Below are 19,000 nucleotides of genomic sequence, written 5' to 3' on the forward strand. Positions count from 1 at the left end.
GAAACAAAAGAGTAACAATGTGTAAACAAAACAATCTGTAAACAAAAATGTTTACTAGTTTACTAGTGTGTCCAAATGTTACTTTTAAAAGTTAACATTATACCAGTTTTTTCAAGTTTAAAAAGTAGGTGCTGCACCTATGTTCACATTTTTTAAAAAACCTATAATAATTCTGCCTTTGGCCGGGCGCGGTGTCTCACGCCTGTAATCCCAGCACTTTGGGAGGCCGAGACGGGCGGATCATGAGGTCAGGAGATCGAGACCATCCTGGCTAACACGGTGAAACCCCGTCTCTACTAAAAAATACAAAAAAATACTAGCCGGGCGAGGTGGCAGCGCCTGTAGTCCCAGCTACTCGGGAGGCTGAGGGAGGAGAATGGCGTGAACCCGGGAGGCGGAGCTTGCAGTGAGCCGAGATCCGGCCACTGCACTCCAGCCTGGGCGACAGAGCAAGACTCCGTCTCAAAAAAAAAAAAAAAAATCTGCCTTTGTGCATTAAGTAACGTGCTACCAACAAAACAAGCACATAAGAGCCTGTACATGATGAAAACGTGTGTCCCTGGCAGACGAGGTCATCACTGAGGCTGCAGGGAGAGCCACGGGCACCCAGCAAAGTGTGGGAAGGCTGCATTGCCGCTGAGAGCAGGTACACATGAGCCTTTAACGCATGTGCGAGCAAAACGCCAGAGGCTCCATCCATCCCTACTAACCAGCACCTTAGTGCAGCAATTTAAGGAACTAACATTAGTGTATGTGTGTGTACAATTTTCATGTAAAGTCTCATACTTAGAGCTCTATTTTTACAGAGAATGTACATAAAGCTACATAAATAGCAAATCTAAGAAGTATCTTGGAAAATCAGTAAAAATTAATACAAATGTTATAATCTGAAAACGTGTAATTGTAAAATAATTTATTTAAGTATCGCAGAAGCAATGAATACGAATCTGCAAAGTTTCCCCAAGAAACTCTGAAACCATAGTGCCTAATGCACTTTAAAATCGATACTAAAGGAGAGAGAAGAAAAGGACTGTTTGATTTGATACAGTCACCGGTGCGTCCTCATCCAGTCAGAAACAAAACTGTAGCTCCAGAATTGACCCGATGACGAGCATCTGCAGCTCTGCCTTCCAGGGTCTATCTCCTTTCACTGGCGCGCAGGAACTGCAGTAAAATGAAGACCCCCAGAGCGACTGTCCTTACCAGGACTCAGAACGTTTGGCCTCTGTATTCTGGCATCCATTTCTGGAGTCTGTCATATAAAGCAGCCTCCAACCTAGGTCCAGCGGAAGCACCTGCATTTGGAGTCAGTCTCTGGAGAGGCAGAGCTTGGGCATGTGCTCTGGAAGAGGCTGAGGAACTGTGATTACGCAGCAGCCCAGGGCTGTAACAATCTGTATTTGTTCTCAAGGCTGAGTCCAGAGGTTCAAAGCCGTCCTTCCACCCCATGCACATTCTTTGTTTCAACAGCAGTGACGATGCCTCCAGGAAGTGTACTGTACTCTGGGCTTACAAATCCAAAACTGGCTTAAGTCCTTGGATGGAGAGAAACTTCCAAATGAACAAAAAGTTGAGCTAAACATTGAAAAGTTTATTACTTAAAATTTTTCAGACATTTTACAAGTATCTAGGAACTCTTTGGATGTGCCCTGAAAGTGGTGTAAGCGAAAAATGACATTACTCTACTCCTGAGTTTCTTTCTGTTCTTCCCTTGACTTAGTCTGCTCAAAGTACGGATTCCAAGTTTCATGAAAAATGAAACCTTGCTATTAATACTTCAATAGGCGTAACAATGAAATTGGAAAAGAGCTGAATTTTATTAACTTTTTAGGTACGTCGATTTTATGCTGAGAAATTCACCAGTACCATACTGGTGGTATTTACTGAAGGTTGTTTAGAATCACAAAATGAATGTTCTTTTATTTTAAAACCAAGCTGCATTTTAGAAAGATGTGAAGCGCAGAAGGAAATGCAGAGGTATAAATAAGGGGGAAGTATACTCAACGAAGGTTATAAATATACAGAATAAAGTTTCTCATTATTTTGGTTTAAGTGGAAATTTCTGATGTCAAATAGACACAGCCTGTTTTTCATAAATTTCTCCCAGAAAACCTTTAAATTTAACAATTTGAAAAAAATGTTTTACTTTCGTCTGAACACAGACAATCTATTTTCATACACATAGTGCATGTGAACATATTTATATAGTAGATTGCATAACTACGAATTGTGTACAAATGGACCCATCTCGTATTTTTGCATGCACAGTTTCCGGCATTCTATCCTAGTGGGTGGTTAACACAGAGTACAATTTCATAGATTTTATTCAGTAAAGCCAAGAAACCATCCCAGTAATTATTTACAATTGAATAACTGAATGATTATCAGATCGTGTTATACTGCAAAACTGTTCTTACACCATGAATGGTGATGCTGTGAACTTTGGATGTTAAACTGGTAAAAGTTGGAGGCTTCAAATGGCATATGCAAAAGTAACCAGAGCCCGAGGACTATGAGGAAAGAAGGAGTTTCCTTCCACCACTCGCCATTTATAGTTTTCATAAGCATTACAGAAGCACGGGGAATTAAGTGATCTTTGAAAAAAATGCTTTAAAAAACTGCGTATACATATAGCCTATAAGGCAAAAATCCAAGTTACAAGTGTATTAAACACTGGCAACTATGTTATCAGAGGTAATACTGAATCATATACATAAACTGTCATTAAACTGTGATTACATGATACTTCCTACCATAGCTTATTAGACTGTACAACAGAAGATATTCCTGTGGCTCTCTAAGGCTCCAGGTTTAAAAGAATTTAGTATTTTCGTCTTGGCTCAAAGTCTAATCAGTATCATTCTGAAACATAAATCAGAAACTATGCTTTTTGCTTTTAGGGAAATAAGAAACATAACTGCAACCATTACAGCTCCAACGCACACTGCAATAATGATATCTACAAATAGTTCCTATTGCATTTGAAAAATGCATTTTCTGAAGAAGCTTCACTTAGTACCAAGGATGCATTTCAGGTCGGCTTCTACATTCTGAATAAAGTATATCATGGGATTTAAGTAAATCTTTAGAAGTCCCAGAGTCTGCCTTTTCTAACATTTTGATATCAGGTGAAAACAATTTTTTTCATATGGATGACTGTATTTACCGATATGAGAAAATGTCTACAGAAGAATGCGCTGTTCTATACGGCTCTAAGGAATCTGCATTTAACTGGAAACTACAGGGTCTATCAGAAAGTTAAATTTAAAAAAAGGTCAGCCATAGCCAAGTTCTTCGTAGACTATGAAAAAAAATGGCACTGATAGGTCTAGGTTCTGAAGAGGAGCCAAGGTTGAAATGGAAATGCTTCTACATGGGACAGGAATGTCATGAGTCTGGAGTTCTCAGGTCTCTTGGTTGTAGAAGACGCCGTCTGTGCATCTCACAGTGCTTTCTGATGCCCATTTACAGAAGGCTTGGCTGTTTCTGAATCCCTTGAAGTATTTGATAAATGAAGTTTATGAAGCCCTGCAAAAAAATTAAGAAATTGGTGAGAAATGATATATTGTTGAGTGACTGGGAAAGGGTTAGGGTAGGGAGAAAAGGAGATTTACAAAGCTAAGTTTTACTTGGGAAGCTGTGAGGTGCTGGCCAGATCCCCCTGAGGAATGAAAGATTTCTTCTCCCTACTGGCAACTTCCCTTTGGGGATGGCCTCAGCTGAAGACAGCTGCAGGGAGGGGAGTCCTGCCCCTTCCAGGATAGCATGTGAGGGTCCTAAGAGCCTGCCCGCTTCTCCTCAGTTCAGTGGAGCTCTGAAGGGTCATCGAAGTCACAACATCCCTGAGGGCCAGTGGAGGCTTCTAGTGTGACTGCATCATGACACAATTCCTCTCTCTGCACAGCCCCTTCCTCTTCCGTTTCCCCAACCCGGCTAATAAACCTCTTCCTGGCAAGCGGATTCCCATCTAAAGTGTGCTTCTCAGGGAACCTAACCGAGACAGATAGGTTCTCACTTTCATTTTAAAATACACGCACACAGGCTGGGCATGGTGGCTCACATCTGCCATCCCAGCACTTCAGGAGGCTGAGGTGGAAGGATCGTTTGAGCTGAGGGGTTTGAGGCAGGCCTGGGCAACACTGTGAAACCCCATCTTCACAAAAAACACAAAAATTAGCTGGTTGCAGTGGCTCATGCCTATAACCCCAGCAGTGTGGGAGGCTGAGACGGGAGAACCGCTTGAGCTCAGCAGGTTGTGGCTGCAGTGAGATGTGATCACGCCACTGCACTCCAGCCTGGGTGACACAGTGAGACCCTGTCTCAAAACAATTTCAAATAAAGTAAAATAACACACACACATATGCAGGAAAATGTTGGGAAAGCCACACCAAAATATTCACATGTCATTAAAAAGAAAAGAATGGAAAACATTACCAAAAAAGAAAGAAATGACAAAAGAATAAATTGAACATAAATAATATCTCACTACCCAAAGGTATTTCACAGAATACAAAATTATCACTATCTTTTAAAGTTATATTTATTTCTCTCTGTATCATATAACAATTATTTACGTGATATACCTGACACCAACACTGCACAGACCAACACTGCACTCTCATAGGGAGAAGAAAACGTAAGAGCTTCTGTGGCACCGGAGCTTCAAGCACTTTAATAAAAATGAAAGACAATGATATACAGGAACACAGGTGTTGCTGAACAACAGGAATACACTCTGAGAAATGGGTTGTCAACTGGTCACTGTGATACCATCACAGAGTATATCTATACACACCCAGGGGGCACAGCCCACAACATAGCTAGGCTGTAGGGTATGGCCTATTGCTCCTAAGTTACAAACCAGACAGCATGTTACTGTACTGAGTACTGTAGGCAACTCTGGCACAATGGTAAATATTTGTGCATCTCAAAATATCTAAACCTAGAAAAGTGGCACATTGTGCCAGGACATTACAACAGCTACCAGGTCACTAGGTGACAGAAACTGCTCAGCTCCACTGTCATCTCTGTGGTCTCTGTCACACAGACAAGTGGTCCGTTACTGACCAAACGATCATTATGTGGCCTATGACCATACACAGCAGCACTTCCACAGGACAGATGTTGAGAAAATACTTATCATGAAGCTCAGACCTTTCTGGCATCTCAACAACTTACTAGGAAAAGATTTTTCTCCCTAAAATTTCACGTGGTAACTGACCTATTAGGCAGTTTCACATCACTCATAAACTAATATTGTACTTCAAAATCTTTCTGTCACCTGCGTATCTTAATGAAAGAAAAGGTAAAACTGAGCCTCTCTACGTCTGAATAGGAAGGAAAAAAAGAAATCAATCCAAGACAAAACATGGTCTGGTCCCAGGAATGACAATAGGAACCCACAGCTGTTGGAGTTGAGGAAGTGTGCTAAAATAAAGCTTGTTAGAGAAGGGACTGAGTGAAGACAGATTCACTGAGATTGATGCGGTATCCACTGACTAAGCTGAAATAAGTCCCCCTTTTAGGACAGATTATTGGAGTTCACATCTAACACTTGGGTGTCACGTTGGTTACACATTCTGGGAAACTCTGACGTCCCTCTTCTGCAGACAGCTCCAGAAAACATCTCGTCCGTTACCACCGTCACCAGCTAAATTTCTAGTGTTTACTGTGTGCTAGATATTCTCTGAGATGGGTACTATTATTATCAACGGGCGGAGTAGCAGAGGGGAAAAAACACTCTACAAAAAAAGAAAGAAAAAAAGAAAGGGGCTAGCTACTTCACAATCAAATTACCAGTCTCAGTGAAATCCTTGTTAAGATCTCAGATCATTCAAACATTACATATACTTAATAAGACTCTTTTTCTACGTATAAATTGCCCCTTAGAGCACCCCAAAGAATACTGAAAAACATTTGGGAAGAAAAGTAAATGTATCTATTAGGTAGTTTTATACAACTCTTGCTCATTCTACTCTCTCCTATGGTCAATGAACTGACATGCATACAAGGCCTTTTATATCAGGTTAAGTTATGTTTTATTACTTTAATAAAGGCTTTCTTAGCAAAATGATGCCCAGAATACCTAATTCAAAAGCTAAACTTATAGCAGTCCATTTGCAACCATCTCATTTAGTGAATGGAAAGTGGAAATTTATCTGAGACCATGGCTAACTAATCTTGCTGATATTATAACAGGCTTAAAAATTAAGTTTTAATGCTAGACATCCGATAAAAAGGACTGTTTGATTCCCACTTCAAGTTGGGCCAGCTTTATTAAACCTTAGCACTGAAAGGTATAAATTATCTGGTGCGTCAGCTGAGATGAGCTGTGACTGTTTCCTGTCAGGCCAGCATTTGATGAGCCGTCCCCTGCCAGGGCATATGCAAAGTGAAAGACACATGGCCAGCTCATGTGAAATCTTCTGTGCCTCCCAAAGGTCACCCTCTCAAACATCAAGGTTGGAAAGGCCTGGTGATGTAGGAAGCTTTATTGCTGCTCATATAGTTTAAGTTATCTGAAAACTGGACCTTAATGAATCCATCAATACGTGGCCTTTTGCAATAGCGAAAAGCCCCAATATGGAGTCATACGCATTCGAATGATGTCAGCTCAGGTGAATGAGCTAATGTCAGGAGTTTTAATAATTTTCTACAAGAAGTCACTGCCTTTCCCTTCTTCTGTCATAAAATTACAAGCCCACCCCCCAAATCAAGATCATTTACTTTGTCCTGGCATTCTTAAAGTAAAAAACTTGACATATGTTTAGCACTAATGTGGAAATAAGCATAAAAAATACATTCATGGGTTATGTTTGTACCCTTTAGCTAAACCTACCAGTTTTTAACACCATTGCAATACATGTGACTCTTGGAATACATAATAGTAAATCCCCTTTCTTCTATTATAGCAATGCCAAGAATGCTAACATTTTCACCTTGAATTTATTATTTGGCTTACTGAAGAGACTTATGGGTTAGCCTAATACTTGTAAAATTCAAGCCTCAAAAAAGCTTTAACTAAAAGGTATTATTACCAAGGAATAAGCTTTTAACACCATATCATCCTCACCACCACCATGACCACCATCGTCATAATAAAGGGGCTAATATTTACTGAGTTCTTATGATGTGCCAGGCACTATGCTAAGGATCTTATGAGAATTATTTCAGTTGATCTTCACAAAAACCCTGAAAGGAAGACGATACTGTCACTATATTACAGATAAGGAAGCTAAGGCTTAATGAAGTAATTTTGCACAAAGTAGTGGATCAATAACTTGACCTCTAAGGTTTTACAAATCTAAGAAACTAAATAGCTGAAAATGTAATATTAACTCAAATGTCGAAATTATTATTTAGTAGAAAGAGGAAAAAATACCCATAAACCTCAGGATTACCTAGGGCCTTGAAAAGCTCTTCTCGAACTGCAGAGGTGAATTTTCGGACCAGACACAATGTTGTCACAATAGCAAAAAGCAAATTGTAGGATAATACAATATAGAAATTTCCCAGCCAATTAAACCTTCCAAAGTCGCCAAGTAGATCAAATCTAGTGATTCCTGTTAAAAATAAATAAAATAGCCCTTAATGAAATCAGGTTAAGACAGTGCTAAAAGTAAAGTACAAGTTAGACAGAATTCTATGGACTTTCTCTCTTCTGTTACGTGAGATGCTATAATGAATAAATCCTAGTTTAAAATACGTAACTATCATCTAGTGGGACAGCCTCAAGCCAGCCCTAACCTGCTTCACATACACGCCACAGTCACTTGCAAGTGATGAGTAATGAGGTCAGAACGAATGCCCTTTGATGTCCAATGGAAGTCACGCTTACATTAAAAATCAAGCTCTCGTGCTGCTTACATGGGTAGGATGGCTGACTGCATGCTCTGCTGAGACAGGAAGGCTGTAACTGATCACAGGAAGCAAGAGCCACAATGAAAAAGATGCCTGAGAACATAACATCCTTACGCCTCCTCTGCTGCTGCCCTCTGGAGGAACTGCCCGTCCCGTCTCTTTAGTCGGGTCTCTGGGCAAATGCCATCTCCTCAGAGAGGAAACCTCTGACTCCCCTATCTAAAACAGCTGGACCTTCCACGGCCTTCTATACTAATTATGACTCTTCATAGCACACATAAACTAATTTTTTTTTCTTTTTGGCTTATCTATTGCCTGTTTTCCCCACTAGAATACATGTTCTGTAAGAACAGGAACTTTGTTTCACCCCTATAATCCCAGTGTCCAGAATAATGTCTTATACACACTTAATATGTAATATATAAATGAATAAATAAGATAATTTCCTTCCATAAAAAATTGTTAATCTGAGTTTAATGCTTATAGGTTTGTAGGGTAAAAAGGCAAAGCAGGAAATACAGTAGGATGACATAATATATGCATTGAAGTTACTTAAATTTATCTATACACATTTTTTGAAATCTTTTTACTTAAAAATAGTTTAAATAGTCATTCTATTAAATGAGCACATGGTCAGGTCCAGTATTGATTGGAAAAAATACATGAATGGTAGGATTTTTCTGACCACTGATAGATAAATAAATCACATCACTCAGGCATTGGTCAAGTGACAGATACTGGGAATCTCAACATTCTTCAAGGAAGAAAGGATAGAGCTACTTGGGGGCCATATAAAATTTAAACTACAAAGAATGAGAAGAAATAATAACTGTCTATAAAATTGTATAAACAAAATTATGTACCTCATATTTTAAGGGTGATTTAAGGATTTTTATGGGTGATTTCAAGAATAACATTGACTATACTCAATTTTACATTATCAGTTGACCTTTGAACTGAACTCTCATCCTCACTCCAATGCAATGGCATCATCTACTACAGATAGCCTCTACAAAAGCGGCTTAGAGAGACAACAGAAAACCCAAATATACACATTGTCATAAAAACAGGAGATCTCAAAAGTAGCTCTTCTGTAGCCACTTCTACCTAGGATAAATGTGTTTGAAATTGAAAGGCAATAATATACCAAAATATTTTTTAAAGGTACACAATTAATGAAAACATACAATAAAATAGCTTTTTTAAAAAGGTTAATGCAGACACCGGAAGAGTACACAGCATCTGTCATACATGGTTATGAGAAGATGACAACAATCTTGGCTGCAGTTTCTCAGCTATTCATATTAATAAAACTTTACTTTGTTAAAGGAAATACATATCTAATTGTAAGTTTTATTTTTGAAATAAAGCACCATTTCACTTAGCCTAGGAAGTGATCTTTAAACAAGATATAGTCCTACCAAAACAAGCTTCAGTGGCTGCAGCCCAGAGATCCCAGATAAGTAATTTTCTCATTAGGGCCAAGGACTCCTTTGAGAATCTGGTGAGAGCTATGCATCTTCTCAAAAGAAAAACCCACAGACGCAGACACCCAAATTTTATGCACTACGAAGCTCACTGACGGAGGAAACGGGAGATCCCAGAATCAAACCCTTGCCCAGATGCTCTACACGAGTCTTAACTGCTCTTGAAATTTTTTTGATCATATACCACCATTAGTAAAAGCAAAATTTGACCATCTATACCCGGTATATGTGTATTTAATTATTTATAAGCTACATATATACTATTCAATGACATATACAGACAAAACAAAGACTTTAAAAATCATAACAATAAATATAAATACAAATTCTAATAGTTTCTTCACATAGTCCAACGACTTACTTTATGAATGCATGGAAATGCACAAACTCCACTTTGGACACCACTGGTAGATGCTCTGCGGTAGGTAATCCAACCCCCCCGGACACGGCCTGTGTCCCATGTTGTGACAGCACTACCACATAATGAGAAGTCAAGAAGCTGAACGCACCATCATGCTAAGAATGGAAAGTATGTTTTGAAAAACGGGAAAGTGCTTCACTAGAACTTCTTAGTGGATTCAACTTGGTATCTTGAGACTCAGGGTGGAGACCTAATACGGAACATCTAGGCAAAGAATAGTCTCTATCATCAGCTGTTTTGGTTTCCAGGCTATTTCAGGTTGACTTCATAAACAGAAACCCAGGAGCCTGTTGCTATAGTGCGCTGAATAACTAGATAAATATTACCTCATAAAAACTAGTTCCAAGACATCATCGTGTTAAATATTTTTAAAAATCAGATTGACTAACAGATCACTCTGACCAACACACAGTTCTTCAATTCTGAAATTTTTCTATAAAGACTGGACCACAAGAAACTTTAAAAAAGAACTTCTCTAAAATTCTGCCTGAGAGGTTTCTGGCATGGCAATAGATTATAAAATGTACTTTTAAAATTAAAAGCGCCGGGCGCGGTGGCTCACGCCTGTAATCCCAGCACTTTGGGAGGCCGAGACGGGCGGATCATGAGGTCAGGCGATCGAGACCATCCTGGCTAACACGGTGAAACCCCGTCTCTACTAAAAATACAAAAAACTAGCCGGGCCTGGTGGCGGGCGCCTGTAGTCCCAGCTACTCGGGAGGCTGAGGCAGGAAAATGGCCTGAATCCAGGAGGTGGAGCTTGTAATGAGCCAAGATCACACCACTGAACTCCAGCCTGGGCGAAAGAGCGAGACTCCATCTCAAAACAAAATAAAAAATAAAAAATAAAAAATAAAAGCACCAACAATTAAGAAAAACTGACAATACTCAAAGCTTTAACAGCAATCATTTGACAAATATAAAAGATTTTAAAACCTCTATTTCTGTAAAAAAGTAAAAGTATTTTAAAAGCAAGCAAATTTTAAAATATTTTAAAATACTACTATTAGAAATATTTAATTATCAAATGTTGTTGTTTAACTCTCTTAGTCAAATATCTAAATGCTTATGTCCATTTGGAAGTTCATTCTGTTAAAAGATTAAGTAAAATATACACCAGGCAAGAAGCTTAGTAAGTTAAGCAGGGGCTAAGCATAAGGTCACATTATCTAGATTATCTGTCAATAAAAAATATTCTTCATGACAAACTGCACATCAACTCCACCCATTAGAATTCAACTGAAAATATTTTATGCATAATTCCTTGAATAACAGTCTTTTTCTATTCATACCTATAAAAGAACATACAGAATAAAATCTCATTTAAGAAAGGGCTGGTTTCTCTACCTGCAGTATGAGTCAATAGAATTTATGTTCTTTAGCCCACCTGAGTAAACTTCTACTCTTAGGAAGCCTATTCATCTTCCTAAAGCAGCAAAAAGTAGTTAAGAGGGTTTATAAAGCTTGACACATAAAGGAATCATTAATCTGACTTTATCAATAAATTATATATGTTAGCATATTACACAAATGGCTGACATAAATATCCATGGTTTTAATGTAAGATTACCAGAAAGAACACGTACATTTTATTTTTTAAAAATGTATAGATTAAATGTTCTTTGCCGAAATATTAGGATTAACATACTTTTTTCCTTCTGAACTCAAACAAAGGTTAGATTATTATACTATGTTTTCAAATCTCTTCCTCTAAACAAGATTTTTGAAATAATATTAGCTAAGACAGTGTTGGGGAAAAAAAAATTGACAAAGAGTATGAAATAATGAAATCTACAATCATTTTAAAACAGGAATAATTTAAATAGGCTCATTGCCAATTGTTTTATTCATTCAAAAACAGAGTCATCATAAAACGAAAGAGAGGTTCCACTTCTGGGGTGGAATGAAAGATGATGCTGTTGAAGCAAAGGCTTTACCTTTTTTTTGTCTTTTTGAGACGGAGTTTTGCGCTTGTTGCCCAGGAGCGCAGTGGCACAATCTTAGCTCACTGCAACCAAGCCCTCCTGGGTTCAAGGGATTTTCCTGCCTCAGCCTCCCAAGTAGTCGGGAATACAGGCGCCCACCACCATGCCAGGCTAATTTTTGTATTTTTAGTAGAGATGGGGTTTCACCATGTTGGTCAGGCTGGTCTCAAACTCCTGAACTCAGGAGATCCACCCACCTGGGCCTCCCAAAGTGCTGGGATTACAGGCATGAGCCACTGTGCTGAGCTGGCTTTACCTTTGACCAGTCTTGCTATGCAAGTATATTTTCAAGAAATTATATTAATTGGAGATATACTTATTGACTTCAGGTTCCAGCCTACATGGAGTAAAAGAGACCAGATTTTCCCTCCCAACTGAATAAACTGAAACACTGAACAAAGTATATGAAACAACAGTTTTCAAGACCCTAGACATCAGGAAACCAAGGACAGTGATCACTGAGACATGAGAAACAAACAAGGTAGGCCCTATGATTGCCACAGTTTACCGTCTAAAGAGACACTGCAATGTAGAGAGAAGAGCTGAGGCGGGCTCCAGCCATCTCCCTAAGATCCAGAGATGAAGCTTGGAGCATAAGGATGACACAGTGGCCAGAGGGCTGCACAATGGAAGAACCCGGCAGAGAACTGACCAGTGTATGCTTATGGGGAGCAGCTGGTCAAGAAATGAAGCAGTTGACAGAATGAGTAGCAAAGACATTAGAACAGTTATAAAGAATGAACAAAGCATCAATGAACCGTGAATTCATTTGAAATGTCTTATGTACTTGTGATAGAGTCCCTGAAGGGGAAGAAAGAGAGGATAAGAGAAGATGGACAAATAGGAACAGCTCCAGTCTACGGTTCCCAGTGTGAGCAACGCAGAAGACGGGTGATTTCTGCATTTCCAACTGAGGTACTGGGTTCATCTCACTGGGACATGTCAGACAGCAGGTGCAGGACAGTGGGTGCAGACCACTGAGCATGAGCCGAAGCGCAAGGGGTCAGGGGATTCCCTTTCCTAGCCAAGGGAAGCTGTGACAGACGGCACAAAGAAAATCGGGTCACTCCCACCCTAATACTGTCCTTTTCCAACAGTCTTAGCAAACGGTACACCAGGAGATTATATCCTGCGCCTGTTTCAGAAGGGCCCATGCCCACAGAGCCTCACTCATTGCTAGTGCAGTAGTCTGAGATTGAACTGCAAGGCGGCAGCGAGGCTGCGGAGGGGTGCCCGCCATTGCTGAGGCTTGAGTAGGTAAACAAAGCAGCCTGGAAGCTCGAACTGGGTGAAGCCCAATGCAGCTCAAAGAGGCCTACCTGCCTCTGTAGACTCCACCTCTGGGGCCAGGGCATAGCCGAACAAAAGGCAGCAGAAACTTCTGCAGACTTAAATGTCCCTGTCTGACAGCTTTGAAGAGAGTAGCAGTTCTCCCAGCACAGAGTTTGAGATCTGAGAACAGACAGACTGCCTCCTCAAGTGGGTCCCTGACCCCAGAGTAGCCTAACTGGGAGGCACCTCCCAGTAGGGGTCGACTGACACCTCACACGGCCTGGTGCCCCTCTGAGATGGAGCTTCCAGAGGAATGATCAGGCAGCAACATTTGCTGTTCTGCCGTATTCTGTTCTGCAGCTTCTACTGGTGATACCCAGGCAAACAGGGTCTGGAGTGGACCTCCAGCAAACTCCAACAGACCTGCAGCTGAGGGTCCTGACTGTTAGAAGGAAAACTAACAAACAGAAAGGACATCCACACCAAAACCCCATCTGTACGTAACCATCATCAAAGACCAAAGTTAGATAAAACCACAAAGATGTGGATAAACCAGAGCAGAAAAGCTGAAACTTCTAAAAAAATCAGAGTGCCTCTTCTCCTACAAAGGAACACAGCTCCTCGCCAGCAATGGAACAAAGCTGGACAGAGAATGACTTTGACGAGTTGAGAGAAGAAGGCTTCAAATGATCAAACTTATCCAAGCTAAAGGAGGATGTGTGAACCCATCACAAAGAAGCGAAAAACCTTGAAAAAAGATTAGATGAATGGCTAACTAGAAAAACCAGTGTAGAGAAGTCCTTAAATGACCTGATGGAGCTGACAACCATGGCATGAGAACTACGGGACACATGCACAAACTTCAGTAACTGATTCAATCAACTGGAAGAAAGGGTATCAGTGATTGAAGATCAAATGAATGAAATGAAGGGAGAAGAGAAGTTTAGAGTAAAAAGAAACGAACAAAGCCTCCAAGAAATATGGGACTATGTGAAAAGACCAAATCTACGTCTGATTGGTGTATCTGAAAGTGACGGAGAGAATGGAACCAAGTTGGAAAACACTCTTCTGGATATTATCCAGGAGAACTTCCCCAACCTAGTGAGGGAGGCCAACATTCAAATTCAGGAAATACAGAGAACGCCACAAAATACTCCTCAAGAAGAGCAACTCCAAGACACATAATTGGCAGATTCACCAAAGTTGAAATCAAGGAAAAAATGTTAAGGGCAGCCAGAGAGAAAGGTCAGGTTACCCACAAAGGGAAGCCCATCAGACTAACGGCGGATCTCTCAGCAGAAACTCTACAAGCCAGAAGAGAGTGGGGGCCAATATTCAACATTCTTAAAGAAAAGAATTTTCAACCCAGAATTTCATATCCAGCCAAACTAAGCTTCATAAGTGAAGGAGAAATAAAATCCTTTACAGACAAGCAAATGCTGAGAGATTTTGTCACCACCAGGCCTGCCTTACAAGAGCTCCTGAAGGAAGCACTAAACATGGAAAGGAAAAACCAGTACCAGCCACTGCAAAAACATGCCAAATTGTAAAGACCATCGATGCTAGGAAGAAACTGCATCAACTAACGAGCAAAATAACCAGCTAACATCATAATGACAGGATCAAATTCATACATAACAATATTAACCTTAAATGTAAATGGGCCAAATGCTCTAATTAAAAGACACAGACAGGCAAATTGGATAAAGAGTCAAGACCCATCAGTGTGCTGTATTCAGGAGACCCATCTCACATGCAGAGACACACATAGGCTCAAAATAAAGGGATAGAGGAAGATCTACCAAACAAATGGAAAACAAAAAAAAGCAAGGGTTGCAATCCTAGTCTCTAATAAAACAGACTTTAAATCAACAAAGATCAAAAGAGACAAAGAAGGCCATTACATAATGGTAAAGGGATCAATTCAACGAGAAGAGCTAACTATCCTAAATAGATATGCACCCAATACAGGAGCACCCAGATTCATAAAGCAAGTCCTCAGGGACCTACAAAGAGACTTAGACTCCCACAAAATAATAACGGGAGACTTTAACACCCCACTGTCAACATTAGACAGATCCACAAGACAGAGAGTTAACAAAGATATCCAGAAATTGAACTCAGCTCTGCACCAAGCGGATCTAATAGACATCTACAGAACTCTCCACCCCAAATCAACAGAATATACATTCTTCTCAGCACCACATCACACTTATTCCAAAAGTGACCACATAATTGGAAGTAAAGCACTCCTCAGCAAATGTAAAAGAACAGAAATTATAACAAACTGTCTCTCAGACCACAGTGCAATCAAACTAGAACTCAGGATTAAGAAACTCAATCAAAACCACTCAACTACATGGAAACTGAACAACCTGCTCCTGAATGACTACTGGGTACATAATAAAATGAAGGCAGAAATAAAAATGTTCTTGGAAACCAATGAGAACAAAGACACAACATCCCAGAATCTCTGGGACACATTTAAAGCAGTGTGTAGAGGGAAATTTGTAGCACTAAATGCCCACAAGAGAAAGCAGGAAAGATCTAAAATTGACACCCTAACATCACAATTAAAAGAACTAGAGAAGCAAGGGCAAACACATTCAAAAGCTAGCAGAAGGCAAGAAATAACTAAGATCAGAGCAGAAATGAAGGAGACAGAGACACAAAAAGCCCTTCAAAAAATCAGTGAAACCAGAAGCTAATTTTTTGAAAAGATCAACAAAATTGATAGACCACTAGCAAGACTAATAAAGAAGAAAAGAGAGAAGAATCAAATAGATGCAATAAAAAATGATAAAGGGGATATCACCACCAGTCCCACAGAAATACAAACTACCATCAGAGAATAGTATAAACACCTCTACACAAATAAAGTAGAAAATCTAGAAGAAATGGATAAATTCCTGGACACAAACACCCTCACAAGACTAAACCAGGAAGAAGCTGAATCCCTGAATAGACCAACACAGGTTCTGAAATTGAGGCAATAATTAATGGCCTACCAACCAAAAAACGTCGAGGACCAGACGGATTCACAGCCGAATTCTATCAGAGGTACAAGGAGGAGCTGGTACCATTCCTTCTGAAACTATTCCAATCAATAGAAAAAGAGGGAATCCTCCCTAACTCATTTGATGAGGCCAGCATCATCCTGATACCAAAGCCTGGCAGAGACACAACAAAAAAAGAGAATTTTAGACCAATATCCCTGATGAACATCAATGAAAAAATCCTCAATAAAATACTGGCAAACCGAATTCAGCAGCACATCAAAAAGCTTATCCACCATGATCAAGTGGGCTTCATTTCTGGGATGCAAGGCTGGTTCAACACACACAAATCAATAAATGTAATCTATCATTTAAACAGAACCAAAGACAAAAACCACAGATTATCTCAATAGATGCAGAAAAGGCCTTCGACAAAATTCAACAGCCCTTCATGATAAAAACTCTCAATAAATTAGGCATTGATGGGACATATCTCAAAATAATAAGGGCTATTTATGACAAACCCACAGCCAATATCATACTGAATGGGCAAAAACTGGAGGCATTCCCTTTGAAAACTGGCACAAGACAGGGATGCCCTCTCTCACCACTCCTATTCAACATAGTGTTGGAAGTTCTGGCTAGGGCAATCAGGCAGGAGAAAGAAATAAAGAGTATTCAATTAGTAGAAGAAGAAGTCAAATTGTCCCTGTTTGCAGATGACATGATTGTATATTTAGAAAACCCCATCATCTCAGCCCAAAATCTCCTTAAGCTGATAAGCAACTTCAGCAAACTCTCAGGATACAAAATCAATGTGCAAAAATCACAAGCATTCTTATACACCAGTAACAGACAAACAGAGAGCCAAATCATGAGTGAACTCCCATTCACAATTGCTTCAAAGAGAATAAAATACCTAGGAATCCAATTTACAAGGATGTGAAGGACCTCTTCAAGGAGAACTACAAACCACTGCTTAATGGAATAAAAGAGGTCACAAACAAATGGAAGAACATTCCATGCTCAGGGATAGGAAGAATCAATATTGTGAAAATGGCCACACTGCCCAAGGTAATTTATAGATTCAATGCCATCCCCATCAAGCTACCAATGACTTTCTTCACAGAATTGGAAAAAACTACTTTAAAGTTCATATGGAACCAAAAAAGACCCCTCATTGCCAAGACAATCCTAACTCAAAAGAACAAAGCTGGAGGTATCAGACTACCTGACTTCAAACTATACTACAAGGCTACAGTAACCAAAACAGCATGGTACTGGTACCAAAACAGAGATATTGACCAATGGAACAGAACAGAAATAATATCACACATCTACAACCATCTGATCTTTGACCAACCTGAAAAAACAAGAAATGGGGAAGGGATTTCCTATTTAATAAATGGTGCTGGGAAAACTGGCTAGTTATGTAGAAAGCTGAAACTGGATCCCTTCCTTACACTTTACACAAAAATTAATTCAAGATGGATTAAAGACTTAAATGTTAGACCTAAAACCATAAAAACCCTAGAAGAAAACTTAGGCAATACCATTCAGGGCATAGGCATGGGCAAGGACTTCATGTCTAAAACACCAAAAGCAATGGCAACAAAAGACAAAATTGACAAATGGGATCTAATTAAACTAAAGAGCTACTGCACAGCAAAAGAAACTACCATCAGAATGAACAGGCAACTTACAGAATGGGAGAAAATTTTTGCAATCTACCCTTCTGACAAAGGGCTAATATCCAGAATCTAAAAAGAACTTAAACAAATGTACAAGAAAAAACCAAACAACCCCATCAAAAAGTGGGCCAAGGATATGAACGGACGCTTCTCAAAAGAAGATCTTTATGCAGCCAACAGACACATGAAAAAATGCTCATCATCACTGGCCATCAGAGAAATGCAAATCAATACCACAATGAGATACCATCTCACACCAGTTAGAATGGCGATCATTAAAAAGTCAGGAAACAACAGCTGCTGGAGAGGATGTGGAGAAATAGGAACACTTTTACACTGTTGGTGGGATTGTAAACTAGTTCAACCATTGTGGAAGACTGTGGCGATTCCTCAAGGAGCTAGAACTAGAAATATCATTTGACCCAGCCATCCCATTACTGGGGATATATCCAAAGGATTGTAAATCATGCTGCTATAAAGATACACATGCACACGTATATTTATTGAGGCACTATTCACAATAGCACAGACTTGGAACCAACCCAAATGTCCATCAATGATAGACTGGATTAAGAAAATATGGCACATATACACCATGGAATACTATGCAGCCATAAAAATAGGATGAGTTCATGTCCTTTGTAGGGACATGGATGAAGCTGGAAACCATCATTCTCAGCAAACTATTGCAAGGACACAAAACCAAACACCGCATGTTCTCACTCATAGGTGGGAATTGAACAATGAGAACACTTGGACACAGGAAGGGGCACATCACACACTGGGGCCTGTTGTGGGGTGGAGAGAGGGGGGAGGGATAGCATTAGGAGATATACCTAATGTAAATGACGAGTTAATGCGTACAGTACACCAACATAGCACAGGTATACATATGTAACAAACCTGCACGTTGTGCACATGTACCCTAGAACTTAAAGTATAATAACAAAATAAACAAATATATAAAAGAAAGGATAAGAAAAAACAACTATTTGAAAAAATAGTGGCTGAAAATCTTTCAAATATTATGAAAATTAATCAAAGAAGTATAATAAACTCAAAGAAAAAGAAGTCTACCAAAGCACATAATAATCAAACTGCTTAAAAGAAAAATTTTAGAAGCTGGCAAAATAAAAGATCACATAAAATGTAAGAACGAAAACAATGATCACAGAAGATTTATTGTCAAAAATTATGCAAATCAGATCATGGAGCAACATTTTTAAAGTACTAGAGGCAGGCCAGGCCTGGTGGCTCAAACATGGAATCCCAGCACTTAGGGAGGCAA

General features: G+C 39.5%; 1 protein-coding gene across 8 annotated transcripts in view; it reads right to left on the minus strand.

Moving 5' to 3' along the window:
• Positions 1 to 898: 898 nt before the first annotated feature.
• Positions 899 to 19,000, minus strand: part of LMBR1 (limb development membrane protein 1) — a 213,179-nt gene continuing 195,077 nt past the window's right edge. For 7 of the 8 annotated variants that reach the window (XM_073009552.1, XM_073009550.1, XM_073009553.1 and 4 more), the window contains 2 exons: positions 7,401 to 7,562; positions 899 to 3,528 (listed from right to left, as the gene is read on the minus strand). In XM_073009552.1, coding sequence (XP_072865653.1) covers positions 3,443 to 3,528; positions 7,401 to 7,562 — 248 coding nt within the window. In that variant the 3' untranslated portion in view covers positions 899 to 3,442. The remainder of the gene's footprint in view (positions 3,529 to 7,400; positions 7,563 to 19,000) is intronic. The other variant, XM_007983608.3, reaches the window with a different exon arrangement.

This window comes from Chlorocebus sabaeus, chromosome 21 (assembly GCF_047675955.1).
Source record: "Chlorocebus sabaeus isolate Y175 chromosome 21, mChlSab1.0.hap1, whole genome shotgun sequence".
Lineage (NCBI taxonomy): Eukaryota > Metazoa > Chordata > Mammalia > Primates > Cercopithecidae > Chlorocebus > Chlorocebus sabaeus.